This window comes from Micrasema longulum, unplaced genomic scaffold (genome assembly GCF_059751315.1).
Source record: "Micrasema longulum isolate JH-2025_06_02 unplaced genomic scaffold, ASM5975131v1 h1tg000912l, whole genome shotgun sequence".
Taxonomy (NCBI): domain Eukaryota; kingdom Metazoa; phylum Arthropoda; class Insecta; order Trichoptera; family Brachycentridae; genus Micrasema; species Micrasema longulum.
This window is the reverse complement of record NW_028278103.1, coordinates 343,469-362,710: the sequence shown is the minus strand read 5'-3', so window position 1 is coordinate 362,710 and position 19,242 is coordinate 343,469. Positions and strand designations below refer to the sequence as shown.

General features: G+C 30.3%; 2 protein-coding genes across 2 annotated transcripts in view; one reads left to right on the top strand and one right to left on the bottom strand.

Annotated features, from left to right (window-relative positions):
- The window catches only part of LOC148278207 (uncharacterized), a 355,411-nt gene that overhangs the window by 55,621 nt on the left and 280,548 nt on the right, over positions 1 to 19,242 (top strand). The window lies entirely within an intron of this gene.
- The window catches only part of LOC148278210 (uncharacterized), a 33,974-nt gene continuing 17,589 nt past the window's right edge, over positions 2,858 to 19,242 (bottom strand). The window contains exons 6-9 of the mRNA XM_088231755.1: positions 16,485 to 16,803; positions 9,266 to 9,873; positions 5,087 to 5,309; positions 2,858 to 3,442 (exon numbers count right to left, since the gene is read on the bottom strand). Of these exons, the coding sequence (XP_088087881.1) occupies positions 2,934 to 3,442; positions 5,087 to 5,309; positions 9,266 to 9,873; positions 16,485 to 16,803 (1,659 nt within the window). The 3' untranslated portion in view covers positions 2,858 to 2,933. The remainder of the gene's footprint in view (positions 3,443 to 5,086; positions 5,310 to 9,265; positions 9,874 to 16,484; positions 16,804 to 19,242) is intronic.

The window sequence follows — 19,242 nt, the reverse complement described above, 5'->3', positions numbered from 1 at the left end:
CATTAGAGTAGTTGCAGGAGCGCGGAGCGCAGTAGGCGCGCAAACATAATGGATACCCGGCTTAAAACCGGGTATCCATTATGTTGGCAGGCGAATGCGACATTCTTCTAGGATTATGTTTTTTTTCACACACATGAAATAAATTATACACAGAACTCTCCTCTAATTCGCTTGACGCGTAATTATAATGCATAGACATATTTGACTGCAGTAAACTCACTTTTAAAACCAAAATCAAAAAACTATTTTATGAAAAAAATTATGTTTCTTTATAAAAAAATATTTTTTTACATAGTAAATTTAAGTTGTTTCTATTCACTCATATCAAACACACACTCACCCTGTCTATAAACCTACCCTCACACCCATATACAATCACACATATATTTTTATTTAACTTTTTGTACATAATGTTATTTGTACATTGGCGGGCTTATTGCCAAATGGCAATTTCTTCCAACCAACCAATAAAATAAAAGTTTTGATATATTCACATACATACCAAAACCACACTCCACATTTTTACACACGCATCCTCACACAAAAAAAAACTCGCACACATGCACTTCTATGAATTAATATCTAACTGAACTGGATTTTTATAATTGTATTTGTGTGAAAAACTGATTTGGCTTTATTTTATGTTTTTTTTTTATAATGTTGCGTATATTTTTTTTGTATTGCTGTTGTTTTTCTGAATAAACAAAAAAAATAAAAAAATAACTAAATTTATTTATTGGATTTTTTTAGTAAATAATTTTGCATTTACATACATATTTATTAACAGCAAATCTATTTAACACTAGAGAATTTAAAAATCATCATGAAGTGTCCTCTATTCCAAGGAGATTACTTGTGTTTTAAATTATTGACAGTAGTTCTATACCAATATTGATGGAAAATTATTTATAAAACTAGTTCCAACTAATTATTGATAAAAAAACATTCGCTTTCCTCACCTATTGGTGCATAGGGCACTGCATTGGTACACCAATCGAAGCGTATCTTGATGACGAAGGTAAGATGAAAGGTCTTACGCTTCAGGTAACCAGTACAGGGACTATGAAATATTCTTGTGTGAAAACATTATTTCCAATAAATATTTCATGTCAACCATATCGGAAATCGATCCCGAGACCTCTTGCACGGTTGTAAAACGCACTAACCATTACACCACGAGGCCCACGATATTTAAAAAAAACACATTTTTTTTTTTTTTTTTGGGAAGTAACTTTGTTTAAAACGTTTTCGCGTAATTATTATAAGAAAGGTTCTGTAAAAACGTGTTATCCAACTTTTTTGTTACATTTTTATATTTTTAAATAATACGTACAAAAAATAATAATGATTTCTTGTTCTATTAGTACTTTTTTATACATTAAACTTAACAGCCAAGGTAATGCGCCTGATGTTAAATATGAATTATCTCAGTGTGAGGCTGGTGTGGCTTCATACATTTTTACATAACACTATCGTTATCGTCGTATCCAACGAAAAAGGACGCAATTGCAAACAACGTTGTTTGGAATCGCGTCTTTTTTCGTTGGATACGACGATATATGCCCGGACGCAGAATCTGGCAATGATAATTTTAGTTATTTAGTTTCTCGGCGCGTTTACACAAATAATAAATATGATCATCGGTTAAGTATTAAGAAACCAGTTTTATGACAAAATATTATCACGTCGCGGATATTGATTTTTAAGTGTCCAAATATTCATTTTTACACAACATATTTACATGTCACAGAAACCAAATATTCAATAGAAAGCGGTCATTCAAATTTCTAAGAAAAGTGCCGTTGTATCAGACGAAAACGAAAAAGAAATATATTTATGCTTTTGAAATAAATATATTATTGAAATTAACAAATTACAACAGGGATGGAAAATACCTTAAAGAAGGGAATATAGAAGTCTAGGCATTTACAGAGCTCATGACCTGTCATTGGTAACATTCACCATTTTGCCTATATTTGTAACACACTGTGTAACATTCACCATTTTGCCTATATTTAAACATCTATATTTCTTACATTCTTCCATATGTTGATTTTAGTGAAGTTAAAGAGCTGAAACCTTTATTGTTGTGAAGACATTCATCTGACTGAATCATTTCACAAGAGCATTAAATTGTTCAGCGAAGTTTCTTGAAAATGTATAAAAAAAAAAAAATTGATTTTAATAAAAATTGAAAGACCTCACTTGTTCTTCCGAATCAACCAATGATTGTATTATCAACAAGCGTTGTGATAGATTTCTGATTTGCGGGAAGCCAACTGACCATCAGCTGAACTCACGGAAGAGAACTTGTGACATCAGACGCGGAGTAAGTTCATGATTACGAAACTTATAAAAATTATAGTGCTGATAATACATCCCATCTCAATACAGGACTTTTGACTGGAGTTCGGACTTATGTCTCAAATAATGTGCAATAAACTAATGTATTCAAATAAATAAATAAAAAAAATATAAAAATACGAAACGTATTTTTTTAAATATTTTGGCTCATTTTGATAGTCTACTAACAAAAAAAAATAAAAAGCACTAAACTTCCTCATTATGTTTCTGAGTATTTCCAAATGTTTTTAGACCGACAGGATTTCTTTTCTTAGGTGAGATCTAAACTTATTGTAACAGATCGGAAAAATATTTTTGAGAAGGGATATGGAAGTGCAGGCATTTTCAGGGCTTATGAAAAAATGTAACACGGCAATCATTTTATAATATTAAAAAATATATTTTTATATACAAATAAAAAAAACAGGCAAAACGGTGAATGGTACACAGTGTGTTAAGTGGCCACTTAACCCAGCCAATGATAGGTGACTTCCATATTCCCTTCATAAAGTTGTTTTTCCTTTCTGTTGTCATAAATTTAGAACTTTTGTTTGGTTATCAGATCCCTATAAAGCGGGCGTTGCGCAAACTTATGTCAGTTTGCTTTTTCTTTTAGAAGGTTTTCTATACAAGAGCAATTTGCAGACGACAACCAAAAATAGGTAAACTGCAGTACCGACTAAGATAGGTCCAATAGCCAATATGACAGTGACATCTATGAGCAAGTATTGAAACCAATATAGATCCAATATCGGAGATCTCATGTGCGTTGCGCCGCCATTTCGAATCACATACTCAATCCAATACACGGCCGTGTCCATCGGCGTGTGGGGTTTATCTTTAAATCGCCTAGAGACATCTTGCGCATTTTGTTTGTAACTTTTTTCCGTTATCATTGTATGAAGAACTCTCCGGAAATTTGTCTCCGTTAAGTCTTTGTACAAGATTTGTATTCCATAGCCTCTTTTTACGGCCTTGCCAACGTTTAGGAATTGGTCTCCGTAGAATGGCATTCCTATAATAGGAACTCCGTAGAAAATTGACTCCTGAGTGCCTAGAAGTCCCCCGTGAGTGAAGAAGAGAACCGTATTAGGATGGGCTGAAAAAATAAATATATTAACACATTACTCACCTAGTTATATTAAAGTAAAAGCCGAGTACACAATATTTATAATTTATACAGGGTGTTTATTAAACCCAGTCACATCTGAAACCACGATGATCAGTATGAGCAAGAAGACATATTGGCAAATTAAAATATTTTTTTAGAACGAATAAAATTTTTAAAAATCAAATACCTATCAAAAAAAGCAAATGGTTGCTTACTTCTGCAGGGGAGAAACGAGGAGTGGGGAGGGGAAATCTGATGCGCCCACAACCGCGCGGCCGCGCTTCCCTTACTTCTCCCCTGCAGAAGTAAGCAAGCATTTGTTTTTTCTATTTTTTATTTTTTTAAATATTATTTTTTCTATTTTTTTTTTATATGCAAGTATGTATTTTTTCCCATACTGATCATCGTGGTTTCGGATGCGACACGGTTTAAAGAAAACCCTGTATATTTTTTTATTTTTTTTTGAAAATTTATTCATTAACCCTTACGGATTCATATTAAATTATAATCTGCTTCAACGCGTTTGCCTATCATGCATTGGTTTGATTTCTGACACTGTTGAAATGAAACGTTTTTATTAAAAAATGAGTTTTTACATAAAAATAAATCATCAGGTTTTTGCCACAAGTTTGTAACTACATGATTACGAAAAATGAGATGTCTTCATAAATGACATAAAATAATTTTTATTTTAAAATGTAAATAAAAATATTTCGTATAATATTTATAATGTACAAATCATTAACCTTGATTTATTTAGTACTCAAGTCAAAAGTGAGGAAGTTATAGTTTCAGTATTAAGTAATATATTATAATCTTTCAACTGACCTCGAAACTGTTACCTGAGCAAAAAACACCTTGAAACAATTACTATCTGTTCAATCGATGCAAACGTTTATTTGTAATATCTGTAGATCAAATTTATTTATTTTATTAGTTTAAAATTACACTCTTTTACATATTCATGAAATTATAAAAGCTTTTTAGGCTGTGCGTTAAGCAACGATAATTTTCAAGAATAAAAAATACACAGTAAAATAAATAAAATTATAATAATATTTGATGCACTAGAACAATCCAGAAAAGCGTAAATAATAAAATAGTTACATGCCTAAAAAGGAAACATAAAAAACACAGATATAAATATCAAAATATAAAGTTTGTAAATTTTGTTACATGCATAATCAAATATAAAAAATTTAAATTTATTTTAACAGAGAGGTAAAACATTTTTGAGAAGGGAATATGGAAGTCTACACTCTGTGTAACATTCACCATTCTGCCCATGTTTGAACATGCACATTTCCTCAACTCTTCCATCTTTTGACTTTTGTGAAGTAAAATAAATTAACACAAATTTAAATATGAATAAGTCCTTGATGAGGAAATTCAGCCAGTCTGCAAGCATTTGGACATACTGAAACATTGTTGAAATATACTAAATAATAGTATCATTGGAATCAAAAGAAAATAATACGAACACATAATTGAAATGATAAATGAGATATGGTTTATAGAGAAGAAATTACAATAAAAAATAATATGCCAAATAACAGTGAGTACTAAATTAATTTAAACAAAAGTAGTCATAAAAAATTACTACTGCTAAATGCGTTATTTTACTTTACTTACCTAAAATAGCCGCTTGCGGAAGCCATTTTGAAATAAAGACGTTCTTTGGCACTTTTGGCGGGCTGTCATTGTCCCATTTCCACAAAACCCTCTGTTTGAGTTCGCTAAATACTTTGACAATGAATTCAAGTTTTTTCGTTGACAGCTCGGAACTTTTTACGATGGTCCCAAGACTGAAAAATATCACCCCGTTTTGAGCCTCATCCATGAATTTTTTCAGATCCTGAAAAGCGGAAATTTTTATCTCAGAGCGATTAAGTATGGAAAAACTTTTGCCCATTACTACGGCCATACTTCTTACTTGAACAAAAATATTAAGTAATGGGGGAGTTTTCATAAAAGCAAATTAATTGTGAGGTACAATAAAAACGGGGCTTGTGTTATGTATTAATATTTTTACTTAAATTTTAACACCGAATATCTTTTGTTTATCACTGTTATTTTACTTTTCCCTAAAACTAGCTGCGCGTGCACCATATCACAATTTAGATGAATATTTAAAATTCTCAAAATTTCTGATGCAAAATACAGAAATATATTTTTTTTATAATTTTCAATGAATAAGAGTTTATAAAATACGAGTACTACCGAATTAATACCCCCCGATTAGTTTAAATTTTGAACTTTTTTTATGACTGTTTAAATTTAATAGAACATCGTCATGAATCTTGACGCTACACATAGTCAAATATTTTGTGCTTTAGTGGAGACATAGATTTTAACTATTTAAAAAACATATATGTATAAAAACATTTCTCCACAATATCTATATTGATTTCGAAAATAAAATTGTATTTTTAAAATCCATTTCACATATTTTTATCGGTATTCGTAATATGTGATATTTCAAAACTTAAAGTGTCGTCATCGGTATCCTGTATTCGAATATGTTTTAAAAAAGAGTTGTGGGTATTATACTTTTCATAAAGAAAACTTAGTTTTACTTTACAGGTAATATTAAAGCTGTTTGACCAACTGTTTACTTCCCATTGTAATAAGGGCATTAAAAATATGTTTTTCAAATAAAGATATTACAATATGTTTGCAACCTACAGAAAATGTTTGCAATTAAATACTGATAGATCAAATTATCAATAAAATGAAATTTTGAATTATCTACCCGACAACCCTCAATTTGATAAAGTTGATAGTCCCCGAATTATTAATCCCATGAACTACTGAAAAATGAGCTACTAAAGATTTTAAACCAATTTGAAAAAAATAATATTAATCCGATAAATAAAGCACATATTAGTCTTATACTATTTTTTGTTAAAATTTAATAAATTCCTACCGATCGTTTTTTTATACAAGTTTTAAAAACCATTAAAGAGAAATTGACAAATAGCGTTGGAGCTTAGAACCAAAATGCCATTTTTTTTTACTGATTCATTTGCTTTGATATTTTTTTATTTTTTATTAACGGACATTGTCTATGTTTACAATTTATAAGCTTTAAATATTACAATAAAAGAATACTTTAAAACATTTAAAAAAAAAGAAAGAAGCATTGACAAACATAAGGGACATCGAGACAAGATCTGGACTATTTATTTAGTGCTCGTTTAAATCGTTGTAAACTTAAACCAAAAAAGTCCAAATCCTGTCTTGAGTTAACAATACGACAAAGGCGGGTCATTGGAAAATTTAGCTTATAGTTTGTTCTATGCTGATCGATGAACAGTACTTCATTGTTTCTCAATCTACGAGTCGGAATATTGAATTTTACTTTTCCCAGTAATGATGGAACATCGATTATACCATTTAGTATGCCGAACATATTTATGGAGTCAATATCAAAATATTTATTTTCCTATCCATGTCCTGACAGTCTTGCATATATGATACCTCTAAATTATTAATTATTTCCTATGTGTAAATAAATAATCACTAGCAATACGCATGTTCATTGATAGTATGAGTAATGAATGTAAATATTGTATATGTATGATATTATCAATTACGAGCAATTGTTTTTAAACAAGGAGACAATGATTATTTTATTTTATTGCTCATCGAAGAATGCACTCAGTCCAAAGTCTGGTATTGATTTTAAATTAAGCTTTGAACATACTTACATTATTTTTAATTTAAACACTGAATGACTTAAAGATTTAAATGACTAATTTACTTTTGTACGTCAATATTCAATGAACGAATTATGTTATCGTAATATCTTCACGTTTTGTATAAAAGCTAACAACTTAATTTGTGGTTAATGTGTTATTGTAAAATACATAAGATATGCTTACACTTTTCATAATAATTATACCCACCATGGATGATCTAATCAGCTTGGACTAAATCAACGCTTCCCTAAAAATTTGACTTCTAATTAATCAGTCACTGCTATAAGTTAACTTATCTTTTTAGTAACTGCAACAAATATTTTCATTTAGTTTATTGTTAATCCTAGTGATCTGCGATGGGTTTGATGTTCATTTATTATTAACTTCCAAAAATTTGCAACAATCTCGCATACAACCTTTCGCCTGCGCAGTAATGCGCTGACTAAAGTATGTCTACTGCGCTTCGTTTAATTCAGAAATAAAGAACTGCATAAATCTGTTGGTTCCTTGTTCCTATCAGGCGGTCACCCAGTACTAAGTATGAGATTTTTAGTTTAGCTCTGTGGAAGCAATTTTCACAAACTTAATACTTGTTTATTTTTTTAATTTTGTGACTGTTTTATAACAAAATTAGCACTGACATCGGTTAGCACGATGTTATTATAATATTAAACTTTGAAATATAACTCTTAGATGCCGAAATAATGGCAGACAATAAATTGCCTTTTAGATTATTTCAAAGCACTTAATTCGAATTACTGTGTTAGTAGAAGGCAAATATTTTACCTATGTACCAAGTACCAAGTGACTGCTTCCCTGATCGAATATTTCCCCGCACGCCCAGAAACCTACCAATGTTTACTAAAAAATAAAATTCACTATAAAGCAATCATCACAGACTGATAAAGAATCTCTATCGGCTCCAGGATTTGAACCTAACATTATCAGATTCCTGTTAAGGTGGTCTATTTACTAAATTACTGTAGTATAATGATCTCCCTGGTTTAGTGGCTAAAATACTTGCCTCACGCACGGAAAATAATTTATAAACATATTACTACTTTTGATGAATTTTTCAACATAAATTAGGTGATTTTTGTTTCCTAACTGGTTAAAAAATTTTTTTTGGAATAATTAAAAATGTGTATTTTATGTGTATCATATATTCTCATGTTCACGTTATAAGCGGTAAAGCCAGATTTTTTTAACATTAGTAATTTTTAAAAATGCAATAGTAAAAGTTTTGAAAGCGTATTCTGCTTTTCATGCAAAAAAGGATGTTACAAAAAAAAGAAAATTGGTAATACCTACCTGTCTCTTTTGATTTTTAAATTCAACTTGAGATTAAACACCCAGACAAAAGTCTCATTATAGGTATGTACAGCAGCTTATTTTCTTTGAAAGTTTTTACTTTGAAATCAATATTGAAAATAGTCTCAAAAATATTGAGATTGATTTTACAGCGAGATTTCAGCTCCACAATACCAATGGAGATTTTCTATATTGAATAGAATTGTCTTCCAAGTGTTGTTTTTGTACTTTGGAAATAATACGCATTCTCGTTTTTAGAATTTTCTTGTTCGACTTTAAAATGGAATGGGGAAGAAGAGTGAACGATTACATTTTCAAGTTCCATAAAACCAAAACCATGTAATGTGAATTTCTACAAAGTTTGTGAAAATTTTGGTTAGACAAATGTATAAGTATTAATTTGAATATAGTTTGTACGTATATTTAAAGAGGGATCGACATTTTTGATGGATGTGTCTAAAGAATAATTTTGATAAAATGTCTAGACTTGTTTTAAAAACATTTATAGGGATTGATTAAAATATGTTTGATGGTGAGTGGATGATTTATTATTTAAATGTATAAAATGCGAATAAATTTCTGAATAGGTAAAAACTGGATACAAGGTAAGAAGTGAGAAATGGTCTGAATAGCTTGATTTTTTTTGATTAAGTGAACAGTTAAATCATCATTCTTAGGATGAATTGCCTTAATATAAAAAAATGAACAGTTAGAAGTTATAACCATATGGATGTGATGAATGATAACCTTAAGCTCTTAATTTTAAAGTATAAATTTATAATTTTGAAACTCACAATACCTTTGGAAGCTCCCCTGGTTCCTTTATGTGAACCCCGCCCACTTCAATTATATTTGGTACATTTGGCCTAACTGTATCAATACTGAAGTGCGTATTGACTAACATCAAAGAGACATTCTTTTCTAAATCTACCAGTCTCGGCAAAGGATTTGGTAGATCGGCAAAGTGCTTTTCAGCCAAGGCTTGCTGTTTCGGCAGGTAGTAGAACTTCCTTCCGTATAGATCCACAATAGTATAAAGTGTATTCCTGATTCTCTGCCATATGCTTAGTGGTCCTACCGCGTCCATGAATTCAAAAGGAATAGCAGACAATATCAAAGGATTACCCATTTGCTCATTAATGTAATGACCTGAACCGAATGACGACAGCATAACTACTGGTGCTTTGTACTTGTGGACAAACATCAAGAAAGCTTCTTGCAAAAATAACTCTGTTATTATAAGATCGAATTTAGTATTGTCATTCTTAATAAACTGTTGCATTGTTGATGAATTGAATGCTGCTTCGGTGAACCAGAGCATTGGAGCCCATCTTTCCATTTGCTGATCGAAAAATGAAGGCTTCGTTATGAGATAAAATTCTCTCTCCTCATCTGTTACGTCAGGAGCTGAAAAAAAACAAATGAATAAGCGCCATACTAAAAGAAATTTAAAATTACCATTTATATTTAAAATTGTTTGCTTAACCAATAATATTAATTTTATTTGGGATTTTTACAGCTATTTCATAAACAAAATAAGTAGAAAAATGTTAACAATAATAGAGTCAATTTAAAAAATCCACTGTAAATCTAATGATACATAATAAATAAGAAAAGAGTTTACGTAATTGTATGTGTGTGGCGTTTGTATTCATGTGTAGGTGAATGTGTGTATGCGCGAATGATCATTCATGGGAGAGGGTACATGTGCGTGTGGGAATGAATGAGGGAGAGGATGCGTGTGTGTGGGTGCGTAAGTATAAAAAAATAATAGTTTAAAACTTGTAATTATATGAAAAATGGTACAAGAAAGAGCTTGGTAAAAAGTTTGAAACCTTTTAGTTAAAATTCAAATCAAGAAACGTTATAAATTGTAATATCTTTGTGGTAAATATTTTTTTTTTAAACAGAACACAAATTACCTTAAAATATATATGGTTAATATATAAACGTTTTAAATGCAAGTATGAGATAATAAAAGTTTGTTTAATACATTATCATTTCAAGAAGAACAAATTTGCGGACATAGAGCAGAAAGATTGCCAATAATCTTTGGAAGTAAGTTATAAAAATGAAAGTAATGAATGAAAAAAAACATGTAAGTGAGAATTAAGTAAAGAGTATAATAAATTAACGCCTTTGTACGTCACAAACACTTCGATAGGCAAAACATGTAGAAATAATGCCCAACGATAGGGCACTAGGAGTGCTATTCAGAACCACTCTCGCGGCAAGAGAAAACAGTTTTTCTCTCGTATTTAACTTTTTCAAATTCCGAGAGTAAATTTTCTACTTAAAAATTTGTTACAATATATATTTCATAATTAATTTTTGTGAATTGTTCTGTACGTGCACAATGAGTTAGCTTAAATTGCATTTAATAATGAACTTTTTTAATTGCATTTCATTTTCGCACTAAATTTTTTCACAAGTTACTCAATATGTTATTAATCACCGAGCAAAGTGCATTTTTCGTAACATATGTGCATATGTAGGGGTACATTATAAAATTAAATAAATTAACAACCTATATTTAACTTAAGTTCTATTTTGGTTCGCGCTCTACCCAAATTTCGTCGTATGTACACATTATGATGTAATTATCTTATCAGTGGTTTCTCATTTTTTGTGTATAAATTTGCCTTTCATTTGCATTTATATTATTTTGTACCGGAATTCAAATTAGTTTATCCAACTGATACAACATTGCTAAGCTTAATAAAGTCTCCGTGAATGGTCGATTTGAGAGAATTGACTATCATACGCAATATTTATTTTAAGTTTTACATTATTCTTTAAAACTTAAAATAAAGATAATATAAATGAAATCGTCAGCAAATCAGACATCAGTTTTTAAAAGTAAGAATAGGAAACCTCTCGAAGACATTGTTATCTTTCTAATAACGCAAGATGCTCGTGTTTTGGTACGGAATTCATTTTTTTTATTGATTAGCTTATTTATTAACTCCTACGGATTTTCACATTTATCACAATTTTTTTATTTATTTAATGCACAAAATACACAATTTTACATAGACACAATTATATGTTTTTTTATGTCCCGACTTGTTAGAAAATTCCGTTTTAAGTCGGGACTCTTCGATATATAAATGAAAAATATTTATTTACATATTAAAACAATATACAGGTAATCAAAAAAATATGCAAAATAATCAAAACAATATACAAAATATACAAAATAATAATAGAAAAATAAAAATAATAAAAATTTATAATACATGTCGAAAATGGAATAAAAAGTTACATAATAATACGTATGACAGTGATGACATACACATATACGATATACGTATATGGATAATAATAAAAACAGCAGCAATGTAATAATATATCACTTTTTATTTATTCTCTATTGTTGAATACAAATTATTTTACGCCTTTTCAAAAGTTTGTATGAGTCTTTTGTTTAATTTTGTCTGGTGGTTTATTATATAAATTTAGTCCCTGATTTATTGGTCTCGATTGTCCTTGTCTTGTTTTGGAATGTTGTATGTAGTATTGTTTTGATATTCTTGTCCATGTTTACTACAATTTTTTTAAAATTTAAGTTCTATGTCTACAATTATATCAGTGGCTAACTCAAGAATAAATTTTACAGATTCTAGGTAAATTTTTTAAAATTTTTATTTCAATGTTTTTCAAGTAACTTAAAAATTATTTCTAAATTCGATTTTTTTTATATATTTACTAACGTAAAGAACATAAATTATTAGAGTGGATTGAGTTTCATGTTGTTTCTTTAGTTTAGATTTAATTCCATTCTATTTTTGATCATCTTACCTTCATATAACAAAAAAAAAATCAGGATACGCTCCGATTGGAGAACTAATGCAGTACCCTATGCACCATTAGGTGCGGATAGGAATAATTATGATGATAGTTTGATACCACTTTTTTTCAGAATCTTATTACTAAAGAAAAAAATGTAATATCTAATAATTATTACGTTTGCGCAAAAAAGGTCAATTGAATTTAAATCGATAGTACCTCACCACTAATGCCGTCTTTGACCTTTATAATTAAATCATGTAATCAATGCTTCTCAGTATTTTAATGTTGCAATATCAAATGTTAAATTACTCTCATATATAAAAATAACGATTTTCAATTTGTTTTTTATTACCTTCTGTCTTCACTAAATGCCTAAAAATATTGGATTTATTTTTCAAATAGTACGGTGCCATAGATTAATTATTAACATAAGTACTTTTATTTTAGTTCAATTTAAACGTAATCTAAAAAACTGTTTTTCTCTCATTCCAGGTAAGACATGATTTGCTGTAATTAACTGCGAAGGTAAGCTTACAGTCTGACGATGTGAATTACAATGAAACACGGTCGCTGGTAAAAATGTTAAAATTCGTAGAAAAAAAACACGCATTTTTTATTCACTTTGCAGTTATTAAAATGAACAGAAGGCACGTATTAACCAAAAAAGAATTTTTGAAATTAGTAGACATAACTTAAAAGAATATCAATTGTCTTCTTCACCTTGACTGTTTTAATCCCCGTCCAGTCTCAGCCAGGAGATCTGCCTTCTGCTTACATCTCGTCGATCCTATACTTACCGATATACCGATTTTATACTTCATTCAATTAGTATAATATGCCCCAGGTAGGACACCATCAGCTGCAGGACTTTGATATCAGTCAGAAAAATTGTACTTTTGAAGTATAAGTTTAATAAATATGCATAATACTAAAATAGTCTTCAAATAAAAAATGATAAAACGTATCTAGATGATCAATAATAAATCAATATTACACGAGAAAAGCCATTTAGGAATGAAATAAAAATTTTCCGTTAAATTTTGTTTTGAAATAAAATATTGAAAGCAGATACCGTTTTTTTCGGACCATATGACGCACTTTCTTACTCTGAAAATCTACCAAAAATTGGGGTGTGTCTTGTGGTCCGATGCGTCTTATTGTCCGCAAAATACGGTAGGTACCTACCTACTTGGTCGTTCTCAATTATCTTCAACCAACCTGATATTATAAATATGACGTAATTTTTAAATCCGTGAAACATTATCTTATTTGAAGTGTAGATATAGGTCGTCCGACCTTCCATGGTTGTAAGTGTTTATTTACCATATTATTCTTTAAAACCCGTTTGGGTTATGTTGCAAATCATATTTTGTTTATGGTTTGGAGGGTTAGGGAGTATTTTTTTTGTTTTTTTTTGTCTTGATTACAGATAATTAGATTCTTTTGTAGTTTGCAGTCAGGTAGGTCATTGAATAATTGCACTGAATACACAGTAAACAAATATTTTATCTACCTTTATCTAATATTATGACTTAAGAATATTATTATTTCAGTCAGTATATTTCTTCGTATACACGTACCAGAATTATTTACATATTAATTATCTTGTTATCTTGAATTTCAATGTTATTGTATTATTTTGCAATTTAAGTAACATAAATGATATAAATAGATTTCATAATTTGTACTAGATTTAGTCGAAAAGCTGAATATTTTTAAATTAAACTTATTAATTTATGCAGAAAATAATACAATTGTCAATATTTCTAACCATTAACACAAAATTTGGTCAAAGGTGAGTGGTATATTTTTGTGCCAAACTGTGTGCTTTAAGTTAACAGTTCACAAAAAAAAATCATAAAAATCGCAATCTCTTTGGAGAAAATAAGCACAGAAGAAATAAAGATATATTTGAGTCATGTGAACAATGTAAATTAAATTTCAAACACAGTACGTGAATATTCATTCTTAGAACAGGTTTTTTTAGTGATAAGAACTCTTAAGTTTTTTTTTGTAAAGTATTGTAGCTTATAATAAAAAAAACTAAAAAAAAAATAACACTTCGTTTTTGTGAAATATAGGTAAAGTACTTCAAGTGCATTCTAAACAAAATATTTAGATTACAACATGTATATCAGATGCAGAGTGCCTATTGCTTATTAAAACTGTGAAAACTGACAAATTTTTTTTTCATATCGATATTACAAATTATACAACTTTTTATTCAATCTCCCTAAGGCTGACACGAAACAGTTACTTAAAAAAATGTTATTTTTATAACTTTTCCTTCGAAGAAATATTAGCGTTTTTATGATTTACCCCAACATTTCAATTTTGGGGTCATTCTCAACGCGTTGCAATTAACTCACTTTTAGAAAACGAGAATTCGGGGTAGAAGGGGGATCGAACCTCCAACCTGTGATCCACAACCCGGTTTTCCCTAGACTGACACCCCAAACGTTAGACTTGCCCCAATATTTTAAAAATATCTCAAATAGGTCTTATCTTCAAGGTCGTCGAAATATATCCGATCTTTTAGTTCTTTATCTAGGTTCTCTCATCACTGATGGTGGTGGGTGTAAAGGTGAATACGGCGACATGTTGGTATTGCCAACAGTGCTAAGAGTCGGCTGGCGAACGTTTGGAAGAATCGCAGTATAACCATCAACACCAAAAAGAAACTGGCGAAGGCCTTGTTTTTTTTTAGTGTTCATGTACCATGACACAGAGAATCCGAAAAGAAAAAAATCAAAGCTTTCCAAATATGATGTTTGCGGCGAATCTATACTCCAGGAACTAGTCATAAGAGAATGACTAACATCCGTATGCGAGAGAAGATCCTGCAATTTTTCGAACATATTTCCAGAGGAAACTCTGATAGTTTGGAAAAAAACTATCCTCTTAGAAAGTGTCATAAAAATAAGATCGTAGACGTCAACTAAACAAATGGAGCGTCTTGGTCACTGAATTATCAAAACTATCATTGACAAGTGCCTACAGAACAGCATAAGACCATTCAAAATGGAGGGAGACTGTCCACAGACGAGCCATGGCTTTAATTGGCCGTGATAACCATCCTCAGACATAGGGCGCCGATTAAAGAGAGAGAGTCCAATCTCTGTCAAACCAAGTCATCAAAAGGGCCGTGATTTTCAAACACCTGGGAGTATATGTTACGGAAAATGGCAGCTTTAAAAAACAACTGGGAGTGCGGCCAAGAATAGCAGGTGTCAAATTTAACTCATTTTAGTCAGTGAAAGTCAGGTGCCGCCTATATAACGCCTGCATAACACCTATTCTCCTCTACAGATGCGAATCGTGGCACCTTACTAGGGCCTAAAACAGCAACATTCTGAGTTTTGAAAATAGGTGTCTCAGAAGAATCTTGGGTGTGCGGCGGCTTGACTTTGGGAGGCGATACGGTTGGTTTGACCAATTGCCGCGAATGCCTCTTGCCTTAACCACGCTTGCCTACTTTACAAGGCATCAGGTTCTCGGCGTCCTGGAAGTCCTCTGCTGACTGTTCGTCAGCAGTTCATGTCAGAACAACGGGACGCGAACCTCACTTCGGAGGATGCACAGGAGCTGCCAGCCGACAGAAATGCTTGGCCTTTGTGGACACCAACTAGAGAGCGGACATTGAATAATAACGTCTTGTTCCAAATCTTCAATTCACTTTTTGATGCGCCTAAACTACTAAAAATTAGATATCCTAAAAAGAAACCTAAGACAAAATTTACTTTTCGATAATAAAAACCATGGAACTAATAATGGCTTTCACTCCGCCTTGCCTAGAATTTTAAGGTCTGTCAACAAATATATCACTCTAGATTTTTTTGATAACAAGTTGTCGTCTTTCATGCGATCACTGAATCAAAGTCAACTATAATGCTCTAAGACTATAACCATGTCTATCCCTTTTCCATTCCCACCTAGTCCAATTTTGCTCCCTCTCTTCCTTAATGTTGTATCAATGATCTTACATCATTTACCTTTTACTTTTTACTAATACAAGTAAAAAAAATATACCATATTATGTATAATATATGTCGTCCTTAAAACTACCCACTAAACTTACATTTAAATAAATAAAAAATAAAAAATTTAGATTTTTCTTTTGCATCCTTTAAATAAAAACATTTTTGTTTTTTAATGATCTAGAAACGATGTAGTCAATGTACGAATGCAATGCTCACATAGAAAATTATATGTTTATAATATTTTACCTTTATCCCAGCACGTTTTTTTATCCGTAAGAATCTGATGAAAATTCGGGGGTGGGTCAACTTCTTCGAAAGGTGTCAAAATCGTTACATTGTGTCCCCTTTCTGCTAATTCTCGCACTATCGTCTGCGTAAATATATTATGAGATTTAATATAAATCGGTAAAACTGCTAAAATATTAACACTATCCGTGCACGATATAAAAAGTGACATGACAACGAACAAGCTCATCGAAGTACACATGTTAGTTGCTCTTGACATTTTGACATCACTCGCAGCACTGAACTTGAAACTTGAAGGTCGTATAGACGTATGAACTATTAATTTATTTTATGTTGTATTTTTCATAAAACAATCGAAACATTTGTTTTTTTATGTAAGTTAAATAAAATTCTAACACAGTCCAAACGCCTTGAATAAATTAACACACACTACCCTCAAGGTGAAAAGTCATGTTTTTTTTCTATTTATTCATAACATGTAAATCAAGTTATCGTCTTTTGAATTCCGTATTATTTTGCTCTGTATTATGTTACAATTCTAATGTTGTTATAGTGAATGCATGTTTCATACTGAATTAATTTCTTCGATACGAACGCGAGAGTTAAACTGCTTGTAACTCATGGTTCTCAAAGTATGAAAATTGGCATATTATTTTCTTCAACATTATACATGTTGTTTGATTTTGATGAAATACTTATTGACTAATTGATTGAATACAAAGACACAACATGAAAGATCTATTTATTTATTTATTCATAAGAATTACACTCGTTTAAATTCACTCGCTAGAAAATCCGCGTTGTTTCGGGGCACTTCACAAATATACATGTGTATGAACCTGCACATGTAGACATATTTACACATTCTATTAACACATACGTATTGTATTTATGTGTATTATATTAATACATGATTTTAGACATGACTAAATCTGCTAATTATAAAATCTTCGAAGGACAACTTTTGTTTTTATGTCCCAATGTCCAGAATGTGTAGATTAGTCATCTTATTTTCCGGCTTTTCGTAGTCACGACTAAGCAGTGTGGGTTGAAGTTGTATTGGTATGGTTTAGCTCAAAGTCTTATGTCTTTCGTTTTTACACCATTATTGTTTTGCCTTTGTCTTTGCTACATAGTTTTATGTTCTTTTTGTTCAGTTTCTTGCATTTATGTTTCTTCAGGTAACTGTTGTAATTGGCTTAGGCCGTATATATAATAAATAAATAAATGAATGACCACATTACTTTCTCAGTTATTCCACATTCTATCACAGTAATTTATTCCATATTCACACAAAGTAATAATTAGATATTACTATCGAGAATAAATTATCAGTCGAATTGTTGTCTGTTTAAAGAATACCGATCATAAACAAAAACTTATAACACGAAAGATTTCATATTACATATTACAACAGAGATGAAGAACATTTAAGATAAGGTAATGTAGAAGTCTAGGCATCTACAGGGCACCTGTCAATGGCTGATTTTCAGGCGTTGCCTAGTATGTAGGTGAAATAATTCAATTAGATGAATCTCACCCGCATAAATAAAGGTTTCAGCTCTTTAACTTCACAAACATCAACAGATGAAAGAATTGAAGGAATATAGATGTTCAAATATGGGCAAAATGGTAAATGTTACACAGTGTGTAAAGTGGCCACTTAAACCAGCCATTGACAGGTCATAAGCCCTGTAGATGCCTAGACTTCTACATTACCTTCTCTTAAATGTTCTTCATCTCTGTTGTAATATACTCGTTCCTAACACCCAAAATATCAGCATCATTTACTGTAACTGAAAAAAATTTGCAGACTATGCAATAAAGACAATCAACACAAAACACCTAATTGAGTTCGGCAAACAATGAAATAAAACATATTTGATTTTGTAAAGTAGGTAATTATCTTGTTTAACGTGTTATGGATGGTGTTTAGTGGTAAAAAAAATAAATTATTTAGACATTTTTTAATATTTTTTTTATAACATCTTTTACTTTATTTTTAATAATGTTATTATTTTTTAAAGTTTTTTATTTTCTAATTAAAAAAAACAAATTTACAAATGTATTTATTTATCAAATATTTGTATTTTATTTATCATTATTTTTATTTAATTTTTACTTTTTTTATTATTTATTATATTTACATATTTATTTTTCAGTTTCTGAATTATTAACATTTCTTAACTTTTAAATGAATTTTATTTTATTACTGGGTTATTCTAATGTGTGCATTTGATTAATAACTTACATAGCCGTAGAAAATGATTACTGGCGGTTTTTACAATTAAAGTTATCTACCCTTATTTTCTATATGAATTATATGTAAAAACTGTTGTTTTTTTTCCTAAATAAATAAAATATACATTTATGCTACATTGCTTTGACTAACTAACTACGGTAATTCACCCCGTTCAAAGCCAGTCAAATATACGAGTATATATATATATATATTTATAATAGTAATCAATACATAGAAAAATAAATAAAATTATTACGCATTGTGAGAAACAATGAAATACATGGTAAAAAAAAAACAAAGCAAAAAATGTTGTGAAAACAAAGTAATAAACGTATTTAAAAACCCAATTAAATGCATAGTAAAAAGAAAATACATAGTAAGAAACATAGTAAAAAATATGTTATTATGTCTAACCTTCTCCACAAAACTCAGAATTTTGGTTTTAAGAGTTTTGGTAAGGTACCAAGATTCACACCTATTTAGAAGTTGCGGCATTATACAGGAGTTGAATAACCG